This window comes from Muscardinus avellanarius (assembly GCF_963383645.1).
Source record: "Muscardinus avellanarius genome assembly, chromosome: 3".
Lineage (NCBI taxonomy): Eukaryota > Metazoa > Chordata > Mammalia > Rodentia > Gliridae > Muscardinus > Muscardinus avellanarius.
Window position 1 is genome coordinate 101,516,648 of NC_137788.1, and position 25,004 is coordinate 101,541,651.

At 37.4% G+C, this 25,004-nt stretch overlaps 1 protein-coding gene across 1 annotated transcript in view; it reads right to left on the reverse strand.

The window, feature by feature from the left end:
• Positions 1–25,004, reverse strand: part of ST7L (suppression of tumorigenicity 7 like) — a gene marked incomplete at both ends in the record, with an annotated part of 92,218 nt that overhangs the window by 31,731 nt on the left and 35,483 nt on the right. Inside the window, 5 exons of the mRNA XM_080692577.1 lie at positions 13,469–13,571; positions 14,697–14,769; positions 17,410–17,524; positions 17,798–17,895; positions 24,207–24,361. Coding sequence (XP_080548703.1) covers positions 13,469–13,571; positions 14,697–14,769; positions 17,410–17,524; positions 17,798–17,895; positions 24,207–24,361 — 544 coding nt within the window. The remainder of the gene's footprint in view (positions 1–13,468; positions 13,572–14,696; positions 14,770–17,409; positions 17,525–17,797; positions 17,896–24,206; positions 24,362–25,004) is intronic.

Genomic DNA, 25,004 nt, shown 5'->3' on the forward strand with positions numbered 1-25,004 from the left:
AAGCATGAACCACCAGGCTCAATTTATATCTTTCTGGAACTAAATAAGCACTTCTTTATGTGTTTACTGGACAACTACATGGGAGGCTAAGGCAAGAAGATTGCAAGTTGGAAGACAGTCTGTGCAGCTGAGTGAGACTTAGCTCAATGGTAAAGCACTTGCCTAGCATGCATGAGGCCCTGGGTTCAATTTCCAGTACTGCCAATTCTTACTGATGTGTTAAAGCATCATAATAAAAACAATTATAGGCCAGGAGTGGTAGAGCACATATATAATCCCAGTACATGAAAGCTGAGACAGGAAAATCTCAGGTTTGAGGCTAGCCTCAGCAATTCAGGAAAACGGTCAGCAGCCCTGTAAGACCCTGTTTAAAAACAAAATATAAAAAGGGTTGGGGGTTTGGCTCAAAGGTAGAACAACCCTGGGATCACTGACATTCATGGATTTAACATTTAAAATTTTAATAATCTAAGAAAGTCCTAAACATTCTTTATAACAAGCCATCATTTTTCGAAGGCACAAATTTGGACTGTGCTCTGAGCTTGAACATGGACATGAATAACTCATCTAATGAATAAACTTAGCAAAATCGTCAACTTCCATCTCAGCACAGTTGATGATCATTTTTCTTTTCTTATTCTTTTATTCTTTTATTTATTTATTTATTTATTTATTTTGCTATGGGGAATTGAACCCAGGGGCATTCACACTCTCCCTTTTTATTTATTTTGAAGAAGGATCTCAGTAAGTTGCCGAGGCTGGTCTCAAACCTATAATCCTCTTGTCTCAGCCTCCCAAATATTGAGATAACAGGCACGCACCACTGTACCTGGCTTTATGGCTTAATTTCATGTTTAAATTTCATTGGTGACGTTACATGTGACTGTGTTGTTTTAAAATATGACTCACAAGCTGGGCGTGGTGGTGTGCATCTATAATCTCAGCACTTGGGAGGCTGAGGTAGGAGGCTTACAGATTCAAGGAAAGCCTCAGCAACTTAGTGAGACCCTCAGTGGCCTAGTGAGAGCCTGTTTCAAAACAAAACAAAACAAAAGGGCTGGGGGTATAGCTCAGAGGTACAATGTCCCTAGCTTCAATCCCCAGTACCATGTATAAACACAAGAAAACTATGATTCACAATGGTTTGGGGCATATTAATAAAATGTCAATAGTCAACTATAATAATGTTAAAAATACCTTCCATAATAAAATAAAATAAAATACTTTTAATAATAATGATGATAGTAAAAGGAGGAGGGGGGACTGGGCTGTGCATATGGCTCAGTAGTAGAGTGCTTGCTAGCATGTGCAAGAGCTGAGGCTCTTTGATTCCTAGCACTGTACACAAAGCAAGAAACTAGTTTCAAATATCCAAAAAACTTGAATAGACATTCCTCTAGAGAAGATATGCAAATGAACAATAAGCATATTAAAAGATATAGTCAGTGTAATTGGTCATTAGGTAAATGAAAATATAAACTGTAAGATTCTACTTTATATCCACTCAGATAACTATAATAAAAAAGACAAAATCTTTTGGCACAAATGTAGAAAAACTGGAATCCTCACATATTTCTGGTATGAAAAATCCAGAACAGGTAAGGCCATAGAGACAGAAAGTAGATGAGTCACTGCCAGGGCCTGGAGCAGGGTGATGGGAAGGGACTACTAGTAGGTACAAAATTTCTTTCTGGGGAGATGAAAATATTCTAGATTAGATGGTGGTAATGATTTTACAACCTTGTGAATATAGTTAAAACCACTGAATAGTATACTTTTTTTTGTGGCACTGAGGGTGGAACTCAGGAGCTTTTCTACCTCCGGGCTATACTCCCAGACCTATTTTATACTTTATTTAGAAACAGGGTCTCACTAAGTTGCTGAGAGCCTCACTAAGTAGCTGAGGCTGGCTTCAAATCTGTATGATCCTCCTGTCTCAGCCTCCCAAGCACTGGGATTACAAGCGTGAGCCACCACGCCCAGCATACTTTATTTATTTATTTATTTATTTATTTATTTATTTATTTATTTATTTATGTATTGATACTGGGGATGGAACCCAGAGGCATTCTATCTTTGAGCTATACCCCAGCCCTATGTTTTTTTTTTTTTTTTTTAAATCTATTTTGAAACAGGGTTTCATTGAGTTGCAAAAGTCTTCACTGAGTAGTAGCTGAGGCTGGCCGTGAACCCGGATCCTCCTGTCTCAGCCTCCCAAATGCTGGGATTACAAGCGTGCGACACCATGCCCAGCTGAATAGTATATTTTTTATTTATTTTTTGGTGGTACTGGGGGTGGAACCCAGAGACTTTCTACCTCTGGGCTATACTCCCAGACCCATTTTATATTTTATTTGGAAACAGAGTCTCACTAAGTTGCTGAGAGCCTCACTAAGTAGCTGAGGCTGGCTTCGAACCTGCGCGATCCTCCTGTCTCTGCCTCCCAAGCGCAGGGATTACAAGCGTGCACCACCATGCCCGGCTGAATAGTATACTTTAAAAAGAGTGAATTTTATAACATGTTAATTACCTCAATAAAAAGAATAAAATTACTTGATAGGTGGATAATAAAGAATGCAATGCTAAAATGAATGAAACAATCCTGTGAATATGTAGTATAAAACCTTTTCTACTGAAAATTTTAAGGTGGACTGTTCCTGTAGTAGATGAAAGATGCAGAATATTTCTTGCTTAGTGACTTGGACAAAAGTTTACTGAACCAGTCATAACTAGGTAATGAAGAACACGTCAACACCCCTGAAAACATGTTCTATTTTTTTTATTGTAGTACTATCATAGTTACTATATGCTGAAATTCACTCAGTAGAATAGTCAATATAAAGATTTATAAGAAAATTCAGACTGAAGAGATTTATATGCCCTTTCTCTATTGCATTTCTAATAGTTTCCAGCTTTTAACAAATTGCACAGTTCTAGAACTATAGCCATTTCTGCTGTGGTTATGTGGAAAGTTGCCAAAAATATTTCCTGCTAAAACAGCTTTGTCCTTTGTGGTTTTACTGCTAAGACTCAAATAATCATCTGACAAATTTGCATAATACATTTGTAAGGAATGAAAGATTTAAATATATGTATTTTTTGAAATGAATCATCATTATGTTAAATAAGTCATCAAGACCCACAGCTAAAGTTTGAGGAAGAAAACCCCAAAAGCCCTTTATGCTTTCTAGCCACCAGCTGTGTAAGAATAGAGATCATAACAAGAGAGAAAGATCTGTCCATATTTCATCACTTATGAAACCCTAGCAAAAACAGCCACAAATTCCAGAGCTCTCTCAGTCCATATAACATTAATATCATTTCAAGTAGGCTAGTATTCAAGTTGGTGGAGCATAACATTTAAAAAAAAAAACCTCAATAATTATCCTGTTTGATAAAGTGTCTACCCACAAAAAATAGTCTGTTTACAGCACGATTCTACTTATCAAGATATTTGTTTTGTTTGCTGATACTGGGGATAAAACTCAGGAACATTCTACTTCTGAGCTCCACATCCAGTTCTATTTTATTTTTATTTTGAAACAAGGTATTGCAAGCCAGGCATGGTGGCGCACCCTTGTAATTCTAGCGCTTGGGAGGCTGTGACAGGAGGATCACACAGGTTCAAAGCCAGGCTCAGCAACTTAGTGAGACCCTTTTCTTTCTTCCTTCTTCCTTCCTTCCTTTCTCTCTCTTTCTTTCTTTTTTTTTTTTTTTTTTTTTTTTTTGGTGGTACTGGGGTTCCTGGAAGTCCTTCTACCTCTGGGCTATACTCCCAGACCTATTTTATATTTTTATTTGGAAACAGGGTCTCTGAAACCAGCGCAGCTGCCTTCAAACCTGCCTGATCCTCCTGTTTCCGCCTGCCAAGCGTGGGGATTACAAGCGTGTGCCACTACGCCCGGCAGTGAGACCCTTTTCTAAATAAAGTATAATATAGGTCTGGGAGTATAGGCTGGAGGTAGAAAAGCCCCTGGGTTCTACCCCACTATCTCACCTCCCAAAAAAGAGAGAAAGAAACAAGGTATTGCCAAGTTGCTGAAAGCCTCATTAAGTTGCTGAAGCTGTACTCAAACCTTCTATCTCAGACTCCGCGGGATTATAGGTATGTGCCACAATGACTGGCCTGGTTAGATTTTCTTTTTCTTTCCTTTTTTTTTTTTTTCCCTCAGTACTAGGGATGGAACCCAGGGACACTCTACCTCTGAGTGACACCCCCAGCCCTATTTTTTATTCTTTATTTAGAAACAGAATCTCACTGAGTTGCAAAGGGTGTCACTTAGTAACTGAGGCTGTCCATGAACTGTGATCCTGTCTCAGCCTCTCAAATGCTGGGATTAAAAGAGTGTGCCTAGCCGGGAGTGGTGGCACACACTTGTAATCCCCGTGCTTGGGAGGCTGAGACAGGAGGATCGCACAGGTTCGAAGCCAGCCTCAGCTACTTAGTGAGGCTCTCAGAAACTTAGTGAGACCCTGTTTCCAAATAAAATATTTAAAAAAAAGGTCTGGGAGTATAGCCCAGAGGTAGAAAGCCTCTGGGTTACACCCCCAGTACCACCATCAATTAAAAAAAAAAAAAAAAGTGTGTGCCACCATGCCTGGCTCCTAGCTAGATATTTTGATAAAGCTAGATTATTAACTGCTTTGATATTCAGTTGAGGTGAAAATATGCAAATTTCTACCCATAAATTTTTAAAATGTTAAAGTATATGTCTACATAAAAGTTTTGTTAAATTATATTTTACATATAATGCTAGGTACAGTGGCATATACCTGTAATCCCAACACTTGAGAGGCTGAAAAAAGAGACTCTCAAGTTGCCAGACTAAGCAACTTAGTGAGACCCTCAGTAACTCTATGAGACCCTGTTTTAAAATAAAAAATACAAAAGGGCTGATATGTAGCTCAGAGGTAGAAGGACCCTGGGTTCAGTCCTCAGCAAAACACACACACACACTCTATATTTTGCTGGTGCATTCCTCTAATTCCAGTACTTGAGAGGCTTTGCAGGTTCAAAACCAGCCTGAGCAACAAAGCAAGGCTCTCAGCAACTTAGTGAGACTCTGTTTCCAAAAAAAAATAAATTACATTAAATTAAAATAGGGCTGGAGGTACAGCTTGAAGGTAAAAGGCCCCTGGGTTCAATCCCCAGTACCACCCACAGACATACATACACAAGTTATATTTTACATATGACAAAAGTCACCATTTTAAGTATACACCATTTTAATGTTGGATTTTTAGTAGCAAATTTATACACTTATGCAACCATCACCACAAAAAAAAAGGTCCCCCTGGCTATTTCCTATCAATTCCTACCCTCACCCTCAGAGAACCACTGATCTGATTTCTGTGTCTATAGTTTGACCTTTTTAAGAAGTTTCATATAAATGTTAAAAATATAAAACTTTCTGAGCTGGGCAAAGTGGCACATGCTTGTAATCCCAGTACTTGGGAGGCTGAAACAGGAGGATCTCAGGTTCAAAGCCAGCCTCAGCTACTTAGTGAGGCCCTCTGCAACTTAGTGAAACCCTGTTTTCAAATAAAGGATAAAAAATAGGACTGGGGGTGTAGCTTAGAGGTAGAATGCCTCTGAGTTCCATACCCAGTACTGTAAAAATAAATAATAAAATTAAAAATAAAAAAATAAAAATTTCCTACAATATGCTGTCTTTTGTCACTGGCTCTTTAGGCATAAAGTTATTGAGGCTCACCCATGATGTTCCATGTACAAAAAGATTGTTCTTCTCATTGCTAAGTAATGTTCTGTTGTACAGACACACTATAATTCACTCATTCACTTAGCTGTTTCAAGTTTCTGGCTACTGTAAATAAGACTGCATTTCCATGCAAAATCTTTAGACTTGTGTTTTCATCACTTTTAGCAGAACACATAGACACGTTTTCATTGCTCTTGGGATAAAACTGATGGCTCATAGACTAAGTGCAAAACTGTCTCCCCAAACTTTGTCCCAATTACATGCCCAGAAGAAATGTATGCAGTTTCTTCACATACTTGTCAATACTTGACATTGTCAGTATTTGTTGGGAGCCATTAAGGCCTTTCCCTAGATTGGTGTCTCTGACTCAGCTGACTGTCCTTTGCCCAGAGTCAACAAGGTTTGGGGTTATGGAAAGTTCAAAGAGGTTTGAGAGAGGATCAGGTGGTGATGACACGAGGGTACTGATAGGCCTGTCTGTAATATGTGTTTTGTATTGGTCTTTATTGTATTCTGGTGGTGGTAGCACGAGAATGTTGATTGATCTGTAGCTGTGTATAAATACCTCTGGAAAAACAAGGTTGGCGTCGGGGTCGGCGCAATAAAGATGAGATTGACCCAGAAGTTGTGTTGGCCAGGAGTGTCCGCGCAATAGAGAATACTGACCCAGGCATAGTCGTCGACCCGTAGGAAATATTGACCCACGAACAGGGGTCGACCAGTAGAGATAGTAGGCTGGCAGCTCCCCTACGTTAGGGTTAAAAACTCTTCATCCTCACGCCTCACTTCAGAACCCCTACTCTTGCCGGCAGGCTCCGGCAAGTATTAGTTAGTAAAGCTCTTCTAATTGGCATAAAGTAGTATCCTATTGTAGTTTAAAAGCCCCTAAGAGCCAGACATGGTGGCACATACTTGTAATCCCAGTACTTGGGAGGTTGAGACAGGAGGGTCACAGGTTTGCAGTCAGCCTCAGCTATTCAGTGAGGTCCTCTACAACTTAATGAGACCCCGTTTCAAATTAATAAATAAAAAAAATAGGGCTGGGGGTGTAGTTTGGAGGTAGAATGCCTCTGGGCTCCATCCCTCAGTATTGAAAAAAAAATTTTTTTTTCTAAGACTAATGTTGTTGATCATCTTTTTCTTTTGTGTGGTACTGGGGATTGAACCCAGGGGCAGTCTACCTCTAAGCTACATCCCACCCCTTTTTTATTTTGAAACTAGGTCTCACTAAGTTGCTGAGGCTGTCCTTGAACCTGTAATTCTCCTGTTTCAGTGTCTCAAGTACTGGGATCACAGGTGTATACCATCACATCTGTCACTGAGCATCTTTTTATGTTCTTATTAGCTATTCACACATCTTTGGTGAAATAATGTCCAAATATTTTATACATGCTTTTACTGAGTTGTTAGTTCTGTAAGAGTTACTTATATATAAAGAGTTCTTAAAAGATGTAGGATTAGCAAGTGTTTTCTCCCAGTCTATATGTGTTGTATCTCTTCATTTCCTTATGATTTCCTTCTCCTTCCCCCAGCCCCTGTACTAGGAATTGAACCAGGAATATAATACCACTGAGCTATAACCTCAGTCCCTTTTTCAGATTTTTTTTTTTTTTTTGAGAAAGGGTTGTGCTACATTGCCTAGGCTGGTTTTAAACTTGTGATTCTCCTGCCTTAGTCTCTGGGATTACACATGCACCATCCTGCCTGGCTTTATATTTTTTAAAAAGCAAAAATTTTCAACCTTGAGTAAGCCAAATTTATCAATATTTCCTTTATGGATCATGCTTTTGTAGAAATCTTTCCCTAACCCCAAGTCACGAGATCTTCCATGTTTCCTTTTGGAAGTTTTCTATTCTTACTTCTTACATTCAGGTGCATGATCCATTTTCAGTTCATCTGTTGTTCTGAGGGAAGGATCAAGGCTGTGGTGGTGGTGTCTGGGCATACATATATCCCACTGTTCTACCCTTTCCCCCATTGAGATGCCTTAAAAATCTTTTTGACCAACCGAGTTTAATTATGTGAGTTAATTTCAAGACTCTATATTGTTTTCCATCTTCCTATATTTCTATCTTTATACCACTATTACATTATCTTAATTATGTAGCTGTAAACTATACTTGCATTGGGTAGGGCAAGTCCTTCAACCTTGCCAGCTTCTCAAGATTGTTATGGCTATTCTAGGTCCTGTGCATTTCCACATAAACTTTAGGATGAGCGTTATCAATTTCTACAAACAAGCTTGACTGAATTCTGATAGAAATTATATTGAATTTATAGATTAATTTGGGGGAGAACTATAATATTAACTATATTGAGTCTTTAAATCCATAAATATCGTGATATCGTGTATATCTCTATCTGGGTCTTTATTCTCTCTCAGAATTTTTTTGTAGTATTTCTCTGTGCAAGTGGATTTGTGCCTTAACTAAAAAAAAAAAAAAAAAAAAAAAAAAAAAATCCTAAAATTAACATTCCAGGTTTTATAGAGAAAATTCAATCTGCATCCTAGTGTTAAGGTTGAACTAGAAATATAACACAATTTTCACTGACTGAAACCTAGTTTCAAGTCATCTGGGTGATCCAGAAAATACTAATTCCTTGAATTTAATGTAATTAAGGTCACCCTAGGTTTCTAGTGCTTCTTTCAGGCATATAAAAGCAAAGAAAATCCTATCTGGAGGAATATAATGTTATCCAGGTTTTATTTTTTTTACAATTTTTCAAAATATCTAGCACAAAGTCAAGAAAAAGTAAGCACAATAGAAAATAAGACATTAATATGATATAATAAAAAACACAATGGCCGGGCTGGAGGGACACGCTTGTTATCCCCACACTTGGGAGACGGAGACAGGAGGATCGTGCAGATTCGAAGCCAGCCGCACTGGCTTAATAGACCGTTTCCAAATAAAAATATAAAAAAATAGGTCTGGGAGTGTAGCCCGGAGGTAGAAGGGTTTCCAGGAACCCCAGTACCACCAAAACAAAACAAAACAAAAAAAACCCCCCACAAAAGTTCCATATGCTTGGATTGTCAGAGAAAAGCTTTAAGATAACTATAGTAAACTATTTTTAAAGAGATAAAAGACTATATTTAAAGCAAATGACCCAAGAGATGAAAAATAAACAGATATGAAAGAACTGAAAAATGTTTCAAATGAATAAAAATTGTATAAATATATTCTGTGACCAAACTATTATGCTAGAAATTATTAATAAAATATAATTTTTATATATTTGGAAATTTAAAAATATCCAGGCATGATGGTGCATGCCTGCAATCCTAGTACTTAGGAGGCTGAGACAGGAGGAGCACAGGTTTGAGGACAGCCTCATCAATTTAGCAAGGACCTCCACAACTTGGTGAGACCATGTTTCAAAATAAAAAATAGAGCTGGGTGTGGTGGTGCACGTTTGTAATCCCAGCATTTGAGAGACTGAGACCGGAGGATAGCAGTTCGTGGACAACCTCAGCTACTAAGTGAGGCCCTCCGCAACTCAGTGAGACCCTGTTTCAAAATAATGAATAAAAAATTGGGCAGGGGGTGTAGCTCAGAGATCAAATGCCTCTGGGCTCCATCCCCAGACCTGCCCCCCTCCAAAAAAAATAGCTGAGAGGTAGAATTCCTCTGGGTTCAGTCCTCAGTACAAAAAATAAAAAATAAAAAAGAAAGAAAAAGAAAAGAAATTTAAAAAATAAGGCTATGGGATAGAGTGTTTAGCATGTAGTAGGGTTCAATCCCCTGCACGGATACATGCACGTGCACACACACACATATATACACACACACACACGATCTGTAGGGGGAATGAGGAAGAAGTCACAGTCCCAGCAGAAATTAGAAAATATTCTTTTTTTTTTTTTTTTTTGGTGGTACTGGGGGTGGAACCCAGAGGCTTTCTACCTTCGGGCTATACTCCCAAACCTTTTTTTTACATTTTATTTGGAAACAGGATCTCACTAAGTTGCTGAAAGCCTCACTAAGTAGCTGACGCTGGCTTCGAACCCATGCGATCCTCCTGTCTCAGCCTCCCAAGCGCAGGGATTACAAGCGTGCACCACCACGCCCGGCTCAGAAATTAGAAAATATTCTAAACTAAAAACTATAAAATATTGCTATTATATGCAGTTAAAATTATACTTAGACATTTTTGGATTTAACTATTAGAAAGAAGGCAGCTGGGTGTGGTGTTAAACACTTGTAATCTCAGTACTTGTGAGGCTGAGAAAGGAGGGTTGCAGGTTCAAAGACAATCTCAGAAATTTAGCGAGGCCCTCCACAACTTAGTTGATCCTGTTTAGAAAAAAGAAAGAAAGCAGGCAGGCTGCAAACTAAGGAGTTAAGTATTTATATGAGAAGATATAGAAAATAAAAAATAATAAACCCAAACAAAGATAAAGAAAGAGCTGGGCATGGTGGCACACTCCTGTAATCCCAGGATTTGGGAGGCTAAAACAGGAGGACTGCAGGTTTATGGCCAGTCTTAGCAACATAGGGAGACCCTCAGCAGCTTGGTGAGACCCTGTTTCAAAATAAAAAATGAAATGAGGCTGGTGGTGGTGCGCAGAGGTAGGATGCCCCTGGATTTAATCCCAGTATGTATGTATGTATGTATGTATGTATGTATGTATGTATGTGTGTATACACACACACACACACACACACACACACACACGATAAATGAAAAAAGGGAATAAAGAGTAGAAATGAATAAACCAAAAACGAATGTAGAAGGTTTTTTTTTTTTTTTTTTTTTTTTTTTTGGTGGTACTGGAGTTTCTGGAAACCCTTCTACCTCTGGGCTACATGCCCAGACCTATTTTCATACTTTTTTATTTGGAAATAGGGTCTCTTAAGCCAGCAAGGCTGGCTTCGAACCTGTGCAATCCTCCTGTCTCCGCCTCCCAAGCATGGGGATTACAAGCATGTGCCACCACGCCTGGCAACATAAAAGGATTTAAAAAGTCAGAGTTTAGTTCTTTGCAAAGCTTAAGAAGATAGACATTGGGCATGGTGGCGCACACTTGTAATTCCAGTACTTGGGAGGCTGAGACAGGAGGATCACAGGTTCAAACTTAGTGAGGCCTTAGCCAGGTGTGGTGGCACAAGTTTGTAATCCCCGCGCTTGGGAGGCAGAGACAGGAGGATCGTGAAGGTTTGGAGCCAGCCTCACTGGCTTAAGAGACCCTGTTTCCAAATAAAATATAAGATAGGTCTGGGAGTGTAGCCTGGAGGTAGAAGGGTTACATTCCCAGTACCACCAAAAAAAAAAAAAAAAGTTTCTAATTAAATTATTAAACTAAAGAGATGAATTCATAATTCAAAGTTGCTCAGAAAGAAAACTCCAGAATCAGATGGCTTTACCAACAAAGTCTACTAATCACTTAAGGTAGAAATAACTAATTTTATCGAGAGAAAGAGAAAGCCAACACTCTTTAACTCATTTATAAAAACAGTAGCAAGGGCAAGCTGGGTGTGGTGGCGCACGCTTGTAATCCCAGCATTCGGGAGGCTGAGACAGGAGGATCGTGGTTCATGGACATCCTCAGCTACTATTTAGTGAGGTCCTTTGCAACTCAGTGAGACCCTGTTTCAAAATAAAAAATAGAGCTGGGGGTGCAACTTGCAGGTACAATGTCCCTAGGTTTCATCCCCAGTACCACAATAAATAAATGAATAAATAAATAGTAGTAAGGGAAAATATAGATGAAAAAATGTAAAGAAAAGGAGGAAGCAAACAACTGATGTCAGAACAGTGGCATCTCCTAGTAGGACAGATGTTGGGGTTAGTAAGGACATCAGAGGGCTTCTGGGAGCTTACAGTGCTCTATTTTCTGATCTCAGGGGTGGTTTCCAAGCATTTACTTTATAATGAATCATTACAATGAACAGATCTGCTTATATGCTTTGCTATATACATACTATAATTTGTAACAAAAGCTTAAGTTTATGGAACCAATGTTACTTAGTAAGAGAATGGTCTAAACATGTATTTGTTGACTCTCACTCTTGGATTGCAGAATTATTTTTTAAATTTTAAATTTTTTTTAGTGCTGGGATCAGACTCAGGAATTCAGACAAGCTAGGCAAACCCTATCACTGAGCCACATCCCTAGCCCTATATTTCAGTACTTTTGCTGATCATACCTTTATTTACTCTAAGAGGCTTACAATTTCCTCTTGCTGAAGATTCTCTTTTAGAGTTTAATCTCTTTACTGTCTACTAGCTTTCAAGTCCCATTAACACACACTATACTGGAATCTATAGCTAAAATTAATTTTTTTTGATATTGGGGATGGAACCAAATGGCAATTTATAGCTATACCCTGAGCCCCCTTTTTATATATATATATATATATTTTTGAAACAGTCTCTCAACAGGTTGCTGAGAGTCTCATTATGTTGCTAAGGTTGGTCTTGAATATTCAATCCTTCTGTCTCAGACTCCCAAGTACTAGGATTACAGATGTGCAACACCAAACCTGGTGCACATGTGCTCTTGCGCATTCTCATTCATATTCTCTCTCTCTCCTGTAGCTCTATTTATGTGTGTGTGTGTGTGTGTGGTATTAGGGATAGAACCCAGAAGCATTCTACCTCTGAGCTATACCCCTAGCCCCATTTTATTATTTTATTGAAATAGGGTCTCACTAAGTTGTTAAAGGCCTCACTGAGTTGCTGAGGCTGGCTGTGAACCTATGATCCTCCTGTCTCAGCCTCCTAAGTACCGGGATTACAGGTGTGCGACCACACCTGGTTTTATAATTACATTTTGAAGTAAGGACATCTATTCTTGAATATTCTATAACTTCTAACGTGAGTGCACTGCTTGTAAAACTCAAATTTAATCTTGGGTTTTAGGTGTTTAGATATTTAAGTGATAACATGCAAAGATTAAAAAATAATTTATATGACTCAAGGTATAAAATATAAAGACAATGAATAAGGTAGTTTCATCTGGAACCAAATAAACATCAGCTCAGCAGTTTTCCTGGGAAATTTCATGTATATTTGCTGTTACTGATCATTTTAATCTATTTGTCTTCAGTTTTTGACTACTCACTCCTAGTTCAAAACCCAAGCATCTGTCCAGAGAAAAAGCAGTAACAGAAAATTTAATTTAGTGATCTGAAATTAAAATGACCTTTAATTGAGACAAAAGCATATGATTTTTACTTCTCTTTAAAATAAAAGAACAGCTAAGTGGAGCTGAGGGCACAGCTCAGTAGTACAACACTTGCCTAGCATATAAATTTGATATCCATCACAGAAAAAAAAAATACTGCTAAGTGAATCCAGTTCAAATTTCACTTTGACAGCAATTACAAAGCCTATAGTCAACTACTCACCCTTCTCAATGCCTTTTGTATATGTGTGTGTGGAGGGGTGGTTAGGGATTGATCCCAGAGGTATTCTACCACTAAGCTACACCCCAGCACTTTTGGCTTTGTCTTTAATCAGGGTCTCACTAGGTTGCTAAGATAGTCTTGCTAAATTGCTGAGGCTAGTCTCACATCTGATCTTCTTGTTTTAGCCTCCCAAGTACTGGGATTATAGGTATATACCACTATACCCTTCTATTAAATGCCTTTTAATATTCCCTTTAATGTGAATAATAAGCTTAAAAATATAGCAGACTTAAAACAGTTCTGACTCAAATTATGGCAACCCAAACTTTGGTCTATACACTGTCATTAACTTGATAAATTTATATAAAATATTTCCATCATAAAATTTCTCACTTTTGGAACATGAGGATTAAATTCCACAGCTCTATGAATTGCTTCCACAGCATTAATTTCAGCTGTGCTTAACCCTCTTCTGGAGGCTGTTTCTGGAGAGAATCTGTAAAAGAAAAAAAAACAACCCACAAAACAAATGAATACCAAAAAGAGACAAAAAAATCATGGATTTTAGTTCATAATGCCATTTCTTAAGTCAAAGAGTTTTCTGACAATGGCCAAAGACAAAGCCACGTAATTATTAAAAATGAAAGTAAAACCTTTTGGTTCAACATATAAAAAAAAATGCAGCATAAGGAATAGAAATCTTCAAACTAAAGAAAGCCTTCAGAGGAAATCCACTGAAGACACACTTGGAAAAAGGTAATATAGTAAGAATTACTACACAGGGCCATCCAGAGAATCTAATGAAATAGAATTATATTCTTAATAAGTATTTATCTGAGATGAGGCAGACTGAATATTTCATTCTAATCATTATCAAGACACAGTAATCTAAAGTGAAAGAAAATGTCCACCACTTGGTTGGTTTTTGAATATTCTTTTTTTTTTTTGTGGTACAGGGGCATTCTACCTCCAAGTCCCATTTTTTTGTCTTTTAATTTTTGAAACAGGGTCTCACTGAATTGTGGAGGGCCTTGCTAAGTAGCTGAGGCTGTCTGAGAACCGTGATCCTCCGGTCTCAGCCTCCCAAATGCTGGGATTACAAGTGTGCGCCACCAAGCCCGGCTTTGCATATTTTTTTTAGACAGGGTCTTGACACTGTACCCAGTCAACTTCTGAATATTTTAGCTGCATAAAAGAGATTTTATTAAGAGCAACAAAAATACAAGGAAAGCAAAATAACTCAATCATAATCTAAGACAACATGAGACCTATTGTCCCCGTACCACATGCCCCATCAACACCACAGCCACTATTACTGTGTACTTCCTTTCTAGACATTGTTTTAGGCATTTACACAGAATCCTCGCCCAACCACCATCCAATATTATTGTCATTTGATGGATGAGAAAGAGGCTCAAAATAATTAACTTCCCCTAAATCCTACAGGTAGTATGTAGTAGAGTTTGAATTTAAGTCCCAGCTTTCTCAGCTCTAAAAACTTCTCTCCACTTCACACAATGAGAAGCCATAGAAAATCAAGGATAATTCAGAAGGAAGCAGAGAAGAGAGCATAATACTGAGTTTAGCAGTCTTTTTAATTATCATAGTTTTCATAACTTACTTATCTGAAACAGTCCTTGTTTTCAAGAGTGCTGCTGTATAACAGATTGCTGCTGACTTTGGAAGGCTTATATCTGTAATAATAATTTTTAATTCAGGTAAGAATTACAAAAAATTTTTTTTCTTTCTCTACTGGAGACTGAACTCAGGGGCACTTTACCTCCAAACTAAATCCCCAGCCCTTTTTGTTTTTTTATTTTGAAACAGTTTTTCACTAAGTTACTGAGGCAGGTCTAGAACTTGCAACCCTCCTGTTTCAACTCCCAACTACTGGGATTACAGGCATGTGCTACCATGTCTGGCACAAAAAATTTCTTAAGACAATTTTTTATAAGAACAATCCATAGTACAAATTCAAGAGATGTAATATGATAGTAGAAACACCTGGACATTTGGAAGACCTGAGTTTAAATCTTGATTCTACTATTCACTGGATATATATCCTTCAGCTGGTAGCAACTTCTTTGATCTCAGTTTTCTCTTCTCAAAATGGAGAATGGTAATTTCTAATGGAGATTAGGTTATACCTACAGAAGACTTCTGCACAATAGTGATGAGCACTAAACAGATGTTTATAATCAGCTTACAGAAAATTATTTAGGGGAAAACCTCTAGTACAACTAGAACTATGTAAAATTTCATCTATTCATAGGAAAAAAACAAGATTTGAAAAAAATTAAAATATTAACAGTAGTTAAATCCAGGTTGTTACAATCAAGGATAATTTTTATCTTTTTTTCTAAAAAAGTTTTGTATTTCATATTTTTTCTTAAATTACTATTTTTATACTAGTGAATGAAAGACTAAGGAAATAAATCTACTTTCAATTACTTCAGAATTCTATAGTAAAAACAAGACACATGAAAACTGAAGCACAAAGCATATCAATTTAAATATGCTTTATTAATTTGATTTTATTTTTAAAGGATCACATTCTATTCTGATATTTTAAATATTCAATTCCTAGGTTTGCTCAACAGAGATATTATAACTAGGCTCTGCAACCAGTATATTATATAGAGATGAACTTTCTCACAAATTTCTCCATGAGACTAAACTATTCTGAATCACTGCCTAAGAATTCCAGATGTTTAACAGAAATAAACTTCCCTTTCCAAGTATAACACATTTCAAACTTTCCAAGTCAGAGGGATTCCTAAGCTAATGGATAGGAACCTACAACAGGGCAAGTATGAATAAGTGACTTATACATGTTCTGTTTTAATGAAAGATATGACCAAAAACATTCTGCTTGTCAGTAAATTTTCAGCTTGCAGTTAAAAGATGATGTCTTACTCTGAATGAGAAAGCTTGTATGTCTTCCAACTTCATCTGTGATAAACTGCCATTGTTAGAGTATAATAAAAATAGCCAATATTGAATGATATTTATAGAAAGACTAGTGAACAAAAAAAAATGAAATAAAATACATGGATTTATTTTTTTGGTATTGGGAACTGACTCAAGGGCATTCTACCTCCAAGCTACCCCTCCCACCTTATTTTATGTTTTATTTTGAAGCTAAGTGTTGCTAAGTTACTGAGGGCCTCACTAAGTTGCTGAGGCTTGCCTCAAACCTGTAATTCTACTGTCTCAGCCTCCCAAGTACTGGGATTACAGGCATGTTTCACCATGCCCAGCTCTAAATGGATTTAAATTAAGGCTTGTCACTTACTGGCTAAGGGGCATTCGACCTCTGAGCTACACCCCCTGCCCTATTTTTTATTCTTTATTTTGAAACCGGGTCTCACTGAGTTGCAGAGGACCTCACTAAGTAGCTGAGGCTGTCCGCGAACCACGATCCTCCAGGTCTCAGCCTCCCGAATGCTGGGATTACAAGCGTGCGCCACCACGCCCGGCTATACTTAACCTTCTTAAAGTCGTTTTCTATTTTAGTAACCTTATGACTTTGTAACTAAAAAGCATTGCAAAAATGTTAATCTTAATTACTCCTGTAATTACTGTTTAGCAATTTCTGTTAGCTTTCACTGATATTCCAAAACAAATGAGGCACCCTACTATGTGCGTAACACCTATACTTTTCCAATTATCTCACCTAACATGCTGTCTTCAATATAACTGTTCTTCATTTGTTTCTACATTCCATTAACTATAAACTATACATACTATGAAGGTGAAATCCATGTCTTTCTATTCAACACTATATTCCAGTGTGTTATTTATCTTAGGTTCTCAGTAAACAAAGGAATAAATCATGACAGAAGAAAACTTGCTCCAAAATTTATTTAAAAAAAGATAACAGCAATTGGTACCCATGCATACTAAATATTGACTGGCAAAAAAAAAAAAAAAAAAAAAAAAAAAAAAAAAAAAAAAAAAAACACCAGAGAAAATTAGAGAAACACTAGGATCTTGTTTGTTTGTTTATTGTAGTACTGAATCCAGGGGCATTTATTTATTTATTTATTTATTTATTTATTTATGTACTGAGGGTGGAATCCAGGGGCTTTTCTACCTCTGAGCTATATTCCCAGACCTATTTTATGCTTTATTTGGAAACAGGGTCTCACTAAGTTGCTGAGAGCCTCACTAAGTACCTGAGGCTGGCTCGAACCTGTGTGATCCTCTGTCTCAGCCTCCCAAGTGCTGGGATTACAAGCGTGCACCACCATACTTGGCTTAGGATCATATTTATAATTATATAATTGAAAAGAAAATGTTTTAACCATACTATCAACTCAGATGAAACTCACCATCATATTTTGCTAGGACTGCCTGAACATCCGCATAGGCCTGTAATTCTAAAAGCGATTCTAAGAGATTTTCATGGATGTTCAACATAGTAAGAGGAGGAAATTCTTTCATCAACTATATATGAGAAAGAAAAATGATTAAAATCATAACAGATAATCATAAGAGCCAATCCAGATTCATCAAAGTAGAAATTCTTTTACTTCTTTACAAAACTGTGGAGATACAACTTAAGAAATGTATCTATTAAATAAAGGTCTTGTTATAAAACCCATCAAATAAAAAAGAGAAATACTGTGTTAATAAAAAATTTTAACAACTGGCAACTTAAACTACATTTTAAGTTTTTGGAGAAATACATATAATAGTTCAATTATCAAATGTACTTACATCTCTCATTATTTTCACTGCTTCTCTTATTCTTCCTAATTTTCTTGCACACATTGCCAATCTTCTTTTAATATATACTAGTACATTGGTATCTCTCCCTTTTAAGAAGGAGAACAACAACAAAATGACACAGATATCACCTTTATTATGGCTTGCTGTTTCTTTAACATGTTATCTAGTAATTTTGTTTGCTTATCATGGAAGATATAATTAAAATTAAATTGTGTCAGAATTTGGGTGATGAACTGATGAACTTGGATGAAAAACTGCTAAACAAAATACTAGCGATGTGCATTTAAAACCACATCAAATAAATTATACACCATGATCAAGGTTGGTTCAGGGATCCAAGGTTGATTCATCAATTCATGATGAACTAATGAACTTAGATGCAAAACTGCTAAACAAAATACTAGCAACACACATTTAAAACCACATCTAATAAATTATACATCATGATCAAGTTGGTCCAGAGATACAATGTTGGTTCAACATATGAAAAAACAATCCATGTAATTCACCACATAAACAGAACGAAAACCAAAAACCAATCATTTTAATAGATATTGAAAAAGCATTTGACAAAATCTAACACCCATCACACTAGAAACACTGCAGAGAATCAGAACAGAAAGAACATACCTCAACATCATAAAGGCAATATACAATAGGCCCACAGCCAACATCATGGGTTTTTTTTTTTGTTTGTTTGTTTTTCCGGATATAGGGATAGAACCCAGGAGGATTCAACCTCCAAGCTACATCCCCTGCCCTATTTTTTAATTTTTTTTATTTTGAAACAGGGTCTCACTAAGTTGCAGAGGGCCTCATTAAGTAGCCGAGGCTATCCACACACCAGGATCCTCCGGTCTCAGCCTCCCAAATGCTGGGATTACAAGCATGTGCGACCACGCCCGGCCCAACATCATGCTAAATGGGGAAAAACTGTGAGTTTTCCCTAAAAACAGAAACAAGACAGAAATGTCCATTATCACGACTCCTTTTCAATACAGTACTTGAGACTCTAGCCAGAGCAATAAGGCAAGAGAAGGAAAGTAAAGAAGTACAAATAGGAAAAGAAGAACCAAAACTATCTCTATTTGTAGATGACATGATATTATACTTAGAAGACCCAACAAACTTAACCAAAAGGCTCACAAAACTGATCAACAAATTCAGCAAAGTGTCTGGATACAAAAATCAATATTAAAAAAAATCAAATCAAGCCGGGCGTGGTGGCACACCCTAGTAATCCCAGCATTCAGGAGGCTAAAACAGGAGGATCGTGGTTCGCAGACAGTCGCAGCTACTCAGTGAGGCTCTCTGCAACTTAGTGAGACTCTGTTTCAAAATAAAGAATTAAAAATAGGGCAGGGTTCCAACCCCCAAACCTGCAAAAAATAAAAAATAAAAATAAAAAATCAAATCAGAAGCTTTCCTGTATGCTAACCATAAATCCACTGAAAAAGAAATTCAGAAAACACTTCCACTCACCATATCCCCACCAAAAAAAAAAAAAAAATCAAAATACTTAGGAATAAACCTAACCAAGAAGGTAAAAGACCTCCTTGCTTTATTATTGAAAATTATAAAATATTGAAAAAAGAAACTGAAGCCGGGCGTGGTGGTGCATGCTTGTAATCCCAGCATTTGGGAGGCTGACACTAGAGTATCGTGGTTCAAGGACAGTTAAGTGAGGCTCTTTGTGTATCAGTGAGAAGGCTCTGTTTCAAAATAAAGAATAAAAAACAGGGCTAGGGGTGTAGCTCGGAGGTAGAATGCCCCTGGGTTCCATCCCCAGTACAACAAAACAACAACAACAACAACAACAACAACAACAACAAAGGAACAAGACCTTAGAAGATGCAAACACCTTCCATCCTCTTGCAGAGACAGAATAAATATCATCACAATGGTCATTCTTCTAAAAGTGATCTACAGATTCAATGTAATACCTATTAAATTACCAAGGTCACTCTTTACAGACATAGAAAAATGAGCCCTTAAGTTCATTTGGAACAACAAAAAAACCTGGAAAAGCCAAAGTAGTTTTCAGCAACAAGAACCATGCAGGAGGCATCCCAATACATGATTTCAAATTATGCTACAAAACCACAGTAATAAAAAAGCATGTATTGGGGGGGAAAAAAACAGACACATAGACCAATGGAGCAGAATAGAAGACTCAGAAACAAGTCTACACACTTAGAGCTATTTGATTTTTGACAAGGGGGCCAAAACACTCATTGGAAAAAAGATAGTCTCTTCAACAATGGTGTTGGCAAAACTAGTTAACAATATGGAGAAAAGTAAAAATAAACCTCATTTCCTCACCCTACACAAAAGTCAATACAGGATGGATCAAAAACCTGAAAATTAGACCAGAGGCTTTGCAGCTACTTGAAGAGGGCATAGGTTCAACACTTCAACACAAAGGCACAGGGAAAAATTTCAACAATATCACAAAGGCACAAGAAATTAAAAGGAAGATTAGTATATAGGATTGCATTAAACTGTATAACTTCTGTGCAACAAAGGAAAGTATCAAGAACCTCAACAGATAGCCAACAGAAATGGGAGAAGATTTTTGCCAGCTACTTCTCTGATAAGGACTATCTAGAATATACAGAGAACTCAAGAAATTCACATCTAAGAAAACAACCCCATAAAAAATGGGCAAGTGAACTAAATAGACACTAAAAAAGAGATTCAAATGGCCAATAAATGGATGAAAAAATGTTCAACATCATTAGCAATTAGATGCAAATCAAAACTACCCTGAGAAAGCAGGCATGGTGGCACACCCTTGTAATCCCAGCGTTTGGGAGGCTGAGACAGGAGGATCGCACAGGTTTGAAGCAAGCCTCAGCTACTTAGGCTCTCAGCAACTTATTGAGATCCTGTTTCCACATAAAGTATAAAATAGTTCTGGGAGTATAGCCCGGAGGTAGAAAAGCCCCTGGGTTCCACCCCTAGTACTACAATAAAAAAAAAAAAAAAAGAAAAAAGAAAAAAAAACTACCCTGAGATTTCACCTAACCCAAATTAGAATGGAAATCATTAGCTGGGCGCAGGAGGATTGCGCAGGTTTGAAGCTAGCCTTGCTGGTTTAAGAGACCCTGTTTCCAAAAATAAAATAAAATAAAATAAAATAGGTCTGGGAGTGTAGCCTAGAAGTAGAGGGGTTCCATCTCCCCAGTACCACCAAGAAAAAAAAAAAAGGCAATCATTAAAAATACAAACAACAGCACACGCTTGTAATTCCAGCACTTGGGAGGCTGAGACAGGAGGCTTGCAAAGGTTTAAAGCCAGCCGCAGCTACTTAATGAGGTTCTCAGCAACTTCGTGAGATCCTGTTTCCAAATAAAGTATAAAATAGGGCTGGGAGTATAGCCCAGAGGTAGAAAAGCCCCTGGGTTCCATCCCCAGTACCACACACACACACACACACACACACACATACATACACAAATGCAAACAACAAGCTGGTTGTGGTAGTACATGCTTGTCATCTCAATACTTGGGAGGCTATAAGACAGGAGGATCACAGGCTCATGGCTAGCCTCAACTACTTAGTGAGGCCCTCCGCAACTTAGTGAGACCCTGTTTCAAAATAGAGAAATAAAAAATAGGGCCGGGGGTATAGCTTGGAAGTTCCTAGTACTGCAAAAAACAATAACAACAACAAATGTTGTCGAGGATGTTGAGAAGTTGGAATTCTAATACACTGCTAAGTGGGATTACAAATTAGTGCAACCACTTTGGACTACTGTATGGAGAGGATCATCAGAAGAATGGAATGAACCTGCCATATGACCCAGAAATACTACTTTTGAGTATCTACCCAAAAGAATGGAAACAAAACTTCCAAACTAATGCATGTGTATCTATGTTTATAGCTGCACAATTCACAATTGCCAAACTATGGAACCAGCCAAGATGTCTACCAACAGACCAATGGATTACAAAACTGTGGGATATGTACACAATGGAATTTTACTCAGCCATTAAGAAGAACAAAATTATGTCATCTGCAGGAAACCTATGGAACTGGAGAACATTATGCTAAGTGAGATTAGCCCGTCACAAAAAGTAAAAAGTTGGATGTAATAAGCAGAAGCTAGGGAGAAAAATGGGACATAGGGGGGACTCTAGACAAAGAAGAACTATTCGATGAGTAAAGAAGGTGACCTAACTGAGGGAGATGGGAGGGAGAAGAGGGAAGCATACCAATGCACATAATGTACATTCACAAACATATCAAAGTCAGATGCTAAACCTAACTCCAGAAGGAGGGAGGCAGGAGGAGGAAGCTGGGTGGGAATTGGGGAAGGGTACCTCATAATGATGTATGATTACAATGTACTACTAAATAAAAAAAATTTTTTAAAGGATTTGGGTGATGAATATTAATGGGAGTTCTACTTTTATGTTTGAAGTTTTCTGTATTAAAATCTTAAAAATACATACTGAATTACTTTTGCCTCTAATACTAAGTAAGTAATGTGAGTACAGTATATATGTTCATTTATGGGCAATTGACAAGTTCATTTTTATATTAACAGAAAATATATTTATTAATAAGAAGATACAACATTAGCCTATTATTTTAAATTTCTGCATAAATAATATATAATTTGTGTATGTGTGTGCATGTGTGCGTTCATGTGTGTGTGTGTGTGTGTGGTACTAGGGATCAAGTCTATGGGTCCTCCACCACTGAGCTATACCCTTGGCCTTTTCTTTTTTTTTGAAACAAGGTTCTGCTAAGTTGCTTAGGCTGGTCTGAAACTTGTGATACTCCTGTCTTAGCCTCTCAAGTATTTGGATTCTCTACTGTTTAACTGAAAAACTCAAAATGTCCAAAACTAAATTTTGTGGCTAATACAAACTTTTCTTAACAGCTAGTAAAACTAACAAACTATAAAACTATGTGTAGGAAGAGCTAACAAAATTCTGTAACAAAACTATATTTGATATTATACAATGACAAATGGCATAATTTTGGGGGGGTGTGGTACTGAAAATTAAATCCAGAGTTTCTGCATGCATGCTAGGGAAGAGCTCTAAAATGAAGTTACATCCCCAGACCTTATTTTTTCTGTTGAGATAGGGTCTTGCTAAGTTCTCCAGCTGGATTTGAATGTGGGATCCTCCTGCCTCAATCTTACAAGCTGACTTTTAAAGAGCTGTTATTCCATTAGTTCCAGGCTGCAAGATTAAATACTCCCACAGTTGTGTGTAATAACAACATGCATTAATGAAACATACTGTAAACATCAATAATTAACTTAGAAAACATATCCAAATTTTAATTTCCACAAACAAAAGATTTAGAACTTAACTGCTACCAGATAATGCATTATATAAACATATTGCTCACTATCTGCCAAAATCATGAAACTAAAATCATCTGGCCACAAGAAGAAAAGAAATGAAAAGAAAAGCAAGCAAGCAGCAGCTGCATTGCTTATTTTAACATCTTTGGTAGGTGTAATGGCCAGGCATCCTGTAATCCCAGTACTTGAGAGGCTGAGACAGGAGGATTGCAGGTTTGAAGTCAGCTTCAGCAACTTAGTGAGACTTTGTTTTCAAATAAAAAATAAAATAGAGCTAAGTGTCTCAATCATAACCAAGAGAGCATCCCTAATGATGTGAAGAAAACACGTCAGTTGTTGTGACCCATATGATCCCAATATGTGCCCATGCTGGGGATATAACACAGGGGTAGAGCATTTGTCTAAAATGTGCAAGTCCCTGGGATTAGTCATCAGCACTGCTAAGTAGGAAGAATGCCTCTACCATTGCTCTGTTTTGTGTTTGTTTTGGCACTAGGGATGAAATTCAGAGGCAATCTACCTCCAAGCTATACCCCTACCCCAATTTTTATTTATTAGGAAACAGTATCATACTAGGTTGCTGAGAATCTCATTAAATTGCCAAGGCTGGCTTTGAGCCTATAATTCTCTTGTCTCAGCCTCCCAAGTACTGTGATTACAAGCATGTGCCACCACACCCGCTTCCACTATTGCTTTAAACAAGAGTGACAATAAAGACTGTATCTAGCAATAGAATCTAAGTACTAATTATCATCACTAGAATGCTTTCCTGGATCCTAAATATTTTATATTTATGTTTCTATGATGATCGGCTCAGCTTTTGCATGACATAAATTACTGTTAAGTCTCAGAATAGTGTATTTTCTTTCAATAACCAGGGTAGATCTATTCCCTTCCACAAGCAGTCTCTAGCTAATATACATTTCTGTCTTGCTGGCTTATAGGTATTAAGAGATTAGTTGTATGAAAATTAGCTAATCTCCACATTTTTTAAATTATTTTGTATTTAAATGTAAAAGAGCCAATTATAAGAGCTCAAAGATGGCAGAAATCCACTGAAATGTGCTTACTCAGTTGAGCTTCATGCTGAGGACTTTGGTGCTGGCACTGCTGTGACCGCCTATAAATTGTTTCTCCTGCCTTGAGTGCCTGTTTAAATAATCTTTCAGCATCTACAATAGTTGTTGCTTCTTCCTCAGCCAGTAGAACATATGCAGTGGCACAGCTATGAAGAAAGCAAGAAAAACAATTTTAAGCAAAATGGTAAAGTAAGTATTATCTCTTGGCTATGAAATTTTGCTCTACATCATGTTTCCTTTAGTCCTACTTATACTTTCTACTTCTTAGATTAAAAAAAAATTTATTCAATATTTTAACTTTTAGGGGGCATATTGGTATATTCATTATGTCTAATTCCACACTTTTTTTCTATTTTTTCTTTCTCTTCCAATCTTTCTTTATTTCAATCTCCATTCTCTGACCCTTTGTCCTGTGTTATTTTTTGTGTATGTGTGGAAGAGGAGAGAAAAGATATATAAAGGGGTGTATGAAAAGTTCTGGGGCTCATACATTCCAGTGGTCAGACATGCTCTTAGTCACTGTATACCCTGTCATGTCCTTCTCATGTGGGCAGCTACTACAGACAGTCAAGTGGGAAAGAGTTCTTGGCTAAGGAGGTACCTTTCACGTCTGACTCAGAAATAAACTCCAGAACCAGCCTTTCCCCACAGCCTGAGTGCTCCCTCTGTTTGTGGCCCAGTCCCTTGCCTTATTCACAGCAGTACATAGCATACCTTCCCTGGCCTCTTCCAGTCCTGCACCCCCCCCCCATGCTTAAACCACCCATGCTTAAACCAAGGTTTTCTTTT